This window comes from Alosa alosa, chromosome 14 (assembly GCF_017589495.1).
Source record: "Alosa alosa isolate M-15738 ecotype Scorff River chromosome 14, AALO_Geno_1.1, whole genome shotgun sequence".
Taxonomy (NCBI): Eukaryota; Metazoa; Chordata; class Actinopteri; order Clupeiformes; family Clupeidae; genus Alosa; species Alosa alosa.
The window spans coordinates 5,001,205-5,009,739 of NC_063202.1; the positions used below are offsets into that span (position 1 = coordinate 5,001,205).

An 8,535-nucleotide genomic window follows, 5' to 3' on the forward strand; every position below is an offset into this window, starting at 1 on the left:
TCTTGTCTGCACTGATACTTCAAAAATAATGCCTTTATTTAGAATATACCATACAGCTTACTGGACGACTTAAGGACAATATCAGTCCTGCATCGATGCAAAAATGCTTGATCTAATTAAATCTTTCCCCTGTATTTTCTGTATATAGCTTACTTTGCTTTACATTGCATTAAAGTATTCTAGTGTAGTCAGGAAAAAAACAGAAACATTAAAATTAGATAAAATTGTTTGCCATCAATACCATGATCATAACAGTGATAGTTTCAGACAGTGCCTCCGTCAGGCTGTTTTCATTTTGGTCTTAACTTTAACATTCATCTGCCATGGTCTCTTCCCTTTTCTCCATCCTCTCTTGATTTTCCCATAAACCTTCTTTAATAATGTATATCCCTGGCCTCCACCACCCCAATAAAGAAGTGAATTAACTCATGCAAAACTTGGGCCATTTAATATTCCATTCAAATTAGGTTGGTGGCCACCCCCAATATAACCATCCCTCTAAACTGGTCTGAAGTATTTGCCCCCTGTTTCAGGGGACCAGGAACACAGTCAGTGGGCACCGTCAGGTTGGCAAACAGTCAGCCTCATTATGAACCGGGCTCAATCACACAGACCAAACATGGCCGAGGGAGCCGAGGTAGGGTTTCGCAGTGCAGAGAGAAAGAGGCCGATACAAATTGAAGGTCTGGCAAACATAATAATGCCCCCCCCCAGCCCCTGTTAATCAGCACGTTTAAACACACGCGCTGAAGAGAGGCGCTGACGGATGGGCACCCCGGCAGACAGAAAGAGAGAGAAAGAAAGATAGAAAAGAGCAAGTTGGAGAGAGAAGGACAGAGAGAGGTCTAAGATTACAGCGCCTCTGTCCTCCATCAGTGTGCCCCTTGCACACTCATGCACGCACACACACACACACACACACACACACACACACACACACACACACACACGCAGCGCACACACACACACACACGCACACACACACACACACATACACTCACAAACACACACACACACTCACACACACACACACACACACACACACGCACACACACACACACACGCGCACACACACACACACACACACACACACACACACACACACACACACACACACACACACACACACACAGGCACACACACATGCAGACACACACACACACGTGCGCGCACGCACACACTAAAGCACAATGGACGTACGCAGGCACACACACATGCACAAACACACACACACACACACACACAAATGAGGTCTTCTGAGGGGGCATTAAAAAGTTACCCCCAACAGCCCCGCCTACCGCTCTCGCATGTGTGTGTGTGCGGCTGATTGATGAAACTCTGAATGGACAGTAAAGATTAAGAGGATGACCAATAAGCGTGTTGCTTACACAGCAACCATTGAGTGTAATCCCCCAGCGATACCTTTTAGTAGCCCCCATCTGACACGATGCTCTCTTATTCATTCTCGCTCTCTCTGTCACAAACACACACACACACACAGGCCCACTGTCCCTGACTTCATGCTGGACACGCGACGGACAGAAAGGGACAACGACGGAACAGCAAACTTCAGCACCGACTCCCTCCGTTTTCTCAAACACCTTTCAGCGCCCCTCAGAAGTTCTGCTGGCAACCAAATGTTCACTAGAGGGAACGCTTTCAAGAGACAAAGACTGGACTGCCTGACCTGAGACAGTGACACAGAGAGACGGAGAGACAGAGCGAGATGAGTGGACGCAAGGACAGCTGTCTCTGACCAGTACACACAGTCAGCCATCTGTCCCATTAGATGGGACACAAACCATCACATCCCGACGCTGCAGTTTGACCGGAGGACCCCCATTAACTTTCTGCATCTGCGTTTGTTTGGATTAACACAAAAAAACTGCCTGCTTCCCAAACACATGGACCAAGCCGCAGTGTGAGCAGAGGCAGGGGAAACAACGCGTGATCGCCACAGGGTCCGGTTGCTTGGATACGGAGTCAAACTTTGAGGGACCCCTGGTGTGACTCCTGTCAGCTCCGCAGGGGAGGAGGTGTTTCCAGCACTTCCCTTGGGTCAGTCATTCTCCTCCTCTCTTCCCTCTCCAGCTATTTTGTCCGAAAACAGGAACGATGGACGAGCGTCTCCCAAAGCTGCCTCTCCTCTCATCCTGCACCTCCCCGGGCCAGTCTCCTGGTAGCAGCGGGACAGATGACAGCAGAGGGGGTAAGACCCACAACACCACACACCCACCCAACTACACCATCCTCCCACACATCAGAGACATAGAACGATCCACAGGCAAAAGAAGGTCCATGGCTGGCCCACTTTAGATACAAGAAAGCTCTATTCAGGAGTTGCAATTCACAAGGGACTGTGTGAGGGAAAAGCCAGAATTCCAAATGGCAAATTAATTAAAAACATCTACTGGCCCCAATTTAAATGACTGGCAAAGTGTACAGTCAAGCAAAGAGCATAATGTGACTGATGATTATGTGTAGGATCTTCTTCATGTCAATACATTAACCAATATATTTTGATAACATCAAATTACCTTAGATTTTAGACTTTACACTTTGCTCATCATATAAATTAGGGTCGACTTGTTATTTACAAACAACTTTAACGGACAACTTTATCCAAAGAAATGTACAATAGACTAAAATAGATGTCCCTACAACCATGGTGTTAATAACAATTACTGCTGCACAACTGTTCTGCCAGTTGAGCAACAATGTGAAATTTAACACATCGCATGTTAAATTTTGCATCCAATTTTGCACTGCATGTGCAATTTTTCTCAAAATAATTTCAAGACAGGTTATGTAAAATTGTGACCTGAAATTTCAAGGAATTCCATGTTTATGTTTAAATACTTTAGGCAGGGCACAAAGAAAAGACCTCAGACAACAGGTAGTCATTCTGCCTGGGTAAATAGGATTTGTTGTGATAGTTTAAGTTCATGAAGTGATCCTGGCGCGTTTACAAAACATTACCTAGAATAATGGATGAGGCAGGTTGTTGTTCATGATCACAAACTGACAAGAGTTCCAGGAATATACGAGAGCAGTTATGGTGGAATGTATTGCTTGACAAAACAATGGCATAAAACTACCTGCTTTATGGACCAAGAACAAACTTTTTTATGTTAAATTCGAGATTATATGACCAAATGACATTGCATACAGTAATTGTTTTTATTTAGAAACAATTACTGTATGCAATGCCATTTGTATATATTTAGAGTTTATAATATTTTTTTTGGGATGACAGTTTTGTAAAACTTTCTTTAGATGTTCATTTCACCATTGAGAAATGTTAAGCTTTCTGGAAAATAATAATAAAAATAAGTCTAGAGAGAAAAACTTGCATAGTCATTAGGTTAATAATGAAGAGAAGTGGATTAGAGTTCAACTGTCCATTTCAGCTCATCAGGGAGCACACTTGCACAGGCATCAACAGAGCGCAGATGGCTAACTGACCTCTGAAACAATGCAACAATGCAAGACATCCACAAAGGCATGAAGCCAAACAGCCAAACACATGCTTTCTCTCTCTCATTCATGCACTTCACACGCATTCATGCTCTCTCAAACATAATGAGGCATACACACTCACACACACACACACACACACAAACAAACACACACACACACACACACACACACACACACACACACACACACACCTCACCTGCAGAATGAGACAGTAACTAACACACACACACACACACACACACACACACACCTAACCTGCAGAATGAGACAGTAACACACACACACATACACACACACACACACACACAAATGTCATATATCTCTTACTGTCTCCATTTCCTTCTTCCTCTTCTAGCCAAAAGCCCTGCTCCTGGCAAGGCCATGAGCCCAACCCTGGTGTGTAAGGTCTGTGGGGACACGAGCAGTGGCAAGCACTACGGCATCTACGCATGCAACGGTTGCAGTGGCTTCTTCAAACGCAGCGTCAGGCGGAGGCTCATCTACAGGTATAGGAAAATAACATCTGACTGCAACAAGACATTTTTGACAGCAGTAAACTGTATCAAACGCTTACTAAAATAAACCGTATCAAACACTTACTATACTAAAATTACGCTTACTAAACACTTACTAAAATGCACTATATTTACATTCATTGGCAATTTGATTTATTTGCCATAATTGTTGACACAATACAGTAGCAATTTTGTTTCAGTACTACTTCATAGTACTATGTATAGTACTACTTCAAATATATTTTAAATTAGGGGAAATGTGGTTGCACCATCAAATGTGTTGCTTTTCTGTTGTGCATTACAGATGCCAGGCAGGTACTGGCATGTGTCCTGTTGATAAAGCCCATCGGAACCAGTGCCAGGCCTGTCGCTTGAAGAAGTGTCTCCAGGCTGGCATGAACAAGGATGGTACGTGCCCTCAAACTAGATATGGCAGACACCTCAGCTAACATGGCGCCCTACCTTTTATGGTTATGGTATTTGGCAGATGCTTTTTTCCAAAGTGACATACAGAATATAAACATTATATTAGTTAAAAATAATAATTTCAAATAAAGTTTAAAAAGCAGACATTAAAGTTAACAGCAATAGTAATAATAAAAACAATATCAATAACAATTACAATATGAAATATCAGCAATGAAAATAATAAGTTTCATATTAACAAAAAACATAAACATACAAAACATAACTTTTGTATGTAAGATTAACTTTTAACTGTAAGATAATTAATTCATTAAGAGCAAGGTGAACAGAGACTTTAAAAGTCCAAAACTATCACAAGAACTCAGAGCACTAGGCAACTCATGCCACCAATGAAGAACCAGTGAGGAACAGTCTTGATTTTAAGATAAAATCAATATAATATAATAAAATGGGAGACCTTCTATTCTGTGTTATCTTCTCTTGAAATCATCTTTACCTCCCTCTTTCCCATCCTACAGCAGTCCAGAATGAGCGGCAGCCCCGCAGCACTGCTCAGGTGCGTTTCGACTCGCTGGACATCGACCCAGAGAAAGAGCACCTGGCCACCACGCGAGAGCCCACCACCTGCTCCTCCTCCTCATCTTCCTCGGCGTCGGCTTGTGCTTCCGTCGTCTCGCGGCCCTTCATCGCCTCCGCCGTGAGCTCCTCGGCTCAGACGCAGCACGCCGCCTCCAGCCCCCAGAACAACCACCGCTTCATGGCCAGCCTGATGACCGCTGAGACATGTGCCAAGTTGGAGCCGGAGGATGGTACGAGAGGAAGGGGGGAGACAGAAGAGAGTGTGATTGAAAAGTAATGGAGAGGCATGGAAAAGAGTAGCAGACGAGGGAAGGTACAAGGAGGGGCAGCATTAGATGAAATTAACGGAGAAATGTACCAGAATAGATCCTTATGGGAGGCTTACAGCATGATAAAGGCATAAGAATGAGTTGGATAGCAGGTACAAACATATACAGCAGCATGGGGAATACTAAATGTAAATAAAACAAAAGAACTGAGGAGAATAAAACCATACAGAAAAAGGCACTGGACATATCGCAACATGTATAATCAAGTTCTACACCATTGTTTCAGTTTGGATTGTTCACCTGCTTGAGCATTAACATAGCCTGAGTTCATTCCTCCCTTCTCTTCACAAAAGGCATTTCAAATTTAAACATCTGATGTACAATATTTAGTCCTCATTATACAGTAAATATAGTAATGGGTAAACATTACCCCGCAGTTGATGAGAACATCGATGTGACAAGCAACGAGCCGGAGAGGGCGTCCTCAGACTATCACATGTCCCTGTACCAGTCCAGCAGCCCTGAGAACGTGTACGAGACCTCAGCTCGCCTCCTCTTCATGTCTGTGAAATGGGCCAAGAACCTGCCCGTCTTCTCCAATCTGCCCTTCAGAGATCAGGTAGGAACCAGGAGAACCTTTTCACCTTTCCCCTTCGTCCCAGCCCTTTGGGGTTTTTAAGGTAACCAATGTTTAGAGCTAAATGGGCTTATACTGAATATGAAACTACCATTCCTTAAACATTACTTCATGTACGTAGCCAGAACTATGAGTCATGACTGCACTCAAACTGCTAGCACTGACCATCGTAATTGATGACAGCAGCAAACAATGTCTGAGATGACAGTTTTAAAAGCCTTGATTTTTTTTTATGTTAATGATATGAGTGGAAGCCTTGAACATTTCCTGATGTTGATGACGGTAAAGAAAGTTGTGAACGTGGATGTTGGTTTCACTGGTGTGTTTCCATAAGGTGATTCTTCTTGAGGAGGCTTGGAGTGAACTCTTCCTGCTGTGTGCCATCCAGTGGTCACTGCCACTGGAGAGCTGCCCTCTACTCTCACTGCCGGATCTGGCTCCCAGCATGTCTTGCAAGACCACGCTACCTGGCGTGGATGTGCGTTTGCTCCAGGAAATCTTCAGCCACTTCCGCACCTTGATCCCTGACCCCACTGAGCTGGCCTGCCTCAAAGCAATCGTCCTGTTCAAGCCAGGTGGGGCATGGTTGTAGTCAGAAATAAGAAACAGGGTCCAGGGTCTCAGTGGTATATTCAGTGGTCACAGTTTGATTTTTTCATTTAAATAAGTGCAATGTTTAGATTTTGGTTAGAGATTGTGGTCAATAATGGTTAAAAAGTAACAGTATAGTGGATGTAGATATGCATGTTTGTAGACATGATTCGTGAGGACTAGAATTCAATTTTAATCATCATATAATTAGATCAGAAAAGCTCATGTCCAATATGTGTACCCCTATTAATACATTTTTTTCCTGCCCTTCCCTGTCTCTGCCTTGTGATGTTCTCTTGGTAAAGTAGAGGCTCGAGGTCTAAAGGACCCTGATCAGGTGGAGAACTTGCAGGACCAATCACAAGTGATGCTTGGCCAACACATCCGTGCACATTACCCAGGCCAACCTGCCAGGTATCTTGTGTTCATGCACGCGCACGCACGCACACACGCACACACACACACACACGGCTCTCACACACACACACACACACACACACACACACACACACACACACACACACACACACGGCTCACACATAGACACAAAACAAACACCCACTTAACACATGCGGTGCATGTGTGTGCAGGTTTGGGAGGCTGCTGTTGCTGCTGCCATCTTTGAGGCTGGTGAGCTCAGAGCGGATTGAGCTCCTCTTCTTCCACCGCACCATTGGGAACACGCCCATGGAGAAACTCCTGTGTGACATGTTCAAGAACTAGCCCAGGATGTCAGCATCTACTCATCACCTCTCACTAGCACTGGTCAACAACAACACAGGAATACATATGGGTACAAACCAAGCTGGCAAGCAACAAACCACAGCAAGATTCTATCATCTGCAGGTCATTAACTGAACTTACTTATACTTGTTCCAAATTATAACAAGATCCACGCACAGCCTGGTTAGGTGCAGGTAGATTGCAGGAACATACTTAAATAGCAAAAATTGGAATAGTTCTACCGCACACTGTTGACGTTTACTTGATTTTATTCAGAGCGAACAATGCGTTTTGCATACAGCGTCCTCAGGTTCGCTCAGGTATGGTCATTAAGGTCTCTTGATCACAAACACAAAAACTAAAAACTGCCTCAAGTATCCCTCACAATGTATTTTATTTGTAAATTAGAGAAATTATCTTACCATTATGAAATTATACATTTACCAAGGTATAAATTCTTAGTATTCCTAATACTTAATATTTACTGTACTGTTAAATGTATATAGACCCCCCTTTAATTCTGTCAAACCATAGGGTTTCCTTTGCTTCCAGGACCTTTCTGTTGTATGTTCATGTAAGTTGAGAGACAGCCAATGCTAGATTAGTGTCAGGATTCATCATGTATCTGTTTGTTTAGCTTTGTCACTGAAAATGAATTCAAGCTTTTTTTTTTTTTTTTACTTCTATAGTGATGTCAAGAAAAATAGTTTTATTTATATGGCACTATATGTCTATCCCTGACTGTTTTGGGGTTTAGGGGTTCTGTTCAGTATTATTGTTTTTCATTTATCCCTTTTGTGTGAATAAATTATCACAATTCCAAATGCTCCTTCTTGAATCATGCAATATTGACAACCATTCTTGCTTCCATGCATCTGCAAAATTTTGAACGTGGTAAGGCGTCTCAACATCTAACATACGTAGGCTAATAAAGTCATGACAGTGGACAGTTTACCAATGGAAAAATTTAATTCAGTTCTTGAATGACTGAGTGTCAATTAAATGAGTGTCAATAGACAGATATCTATAGCTGCTGTGTCCATACACCTAACTGATACATTTCATAGTACATCTAATCAATGTGGTTTGCTGTAGGATGGGTAAGCTACATTTGACTATGACTTAATTTCATATCTGGCTGTAGCACCCCAGAAAACTGAACACTGGGATGGTAATAGTGTAGTTCTACAGGTTACTGGGGACTTTTACTTATCAAGGTGTAGCGGTGCCATCCTACTTGTCACTTTGTGGATTAGAGTGTGTTAAAGTAGGGGATACATTGTCTGTCAGCAGCATAAAAATGGGATTTCCGAAA

General features: G+C 43.0%; 1 protein-coding gene across 1 annotated transcript; it reads left to right on the forward strand.

Annotated features, from left to right (window-relative positions):
• Positions 1-1,456: 1,456 nt before the first annotated feature.
• Positions 1,457-8,044, forward strand: LOC125307293 (photoreceptor-specific nuclear receptor-like). Its single transcript, XM_048263187.1, has 8 exons — positions 1,457-2,209; positions 3,836-3,986; positions 4,300-4,403; positions 4,940-5,230; positions 5,707-5,888; positions 6,241-6,481; positions 6,806-6,911; positions 7,088-8,044. The coding sequence occupies exons 1-8, from the start codon at positions 2,116-2,118 to the stop codon at positions 7,218-7,220; spliced, it is 1,302 nt and encodes a 433-aa protein (XP_048119144.1). The 5' UTR covers positions 1,457-2,115; the 3' UTR covers positions 7,221-8,044.
• Positions 8,045-8,535: the final 491 nt, after the last annotated feature.

Coding starts and splice junctions, on each gene's coding strand:
- LOC125307293 (XM_048263187.1), top strand. CDS start 2,116: ATGGACGAGCGTCTCCCAAAGCTGCCTCTCCTCTCATCCTGCACCTCC. Junction 4,404..4,939: donor GGCTGGCATGAACAAGGATG/GTACGTGCCCTC, acceptor CCCATCCTACAG/CAGTCCAGAATGAGCGGCAG. Junction 6,482..6,805: donor AATCGTCCTGTTCAAGCCAG/GTGGGGCATGGT, acceptor TTGGTAAAGTAG/AGGCTCGAGGTCTAAAGGAC.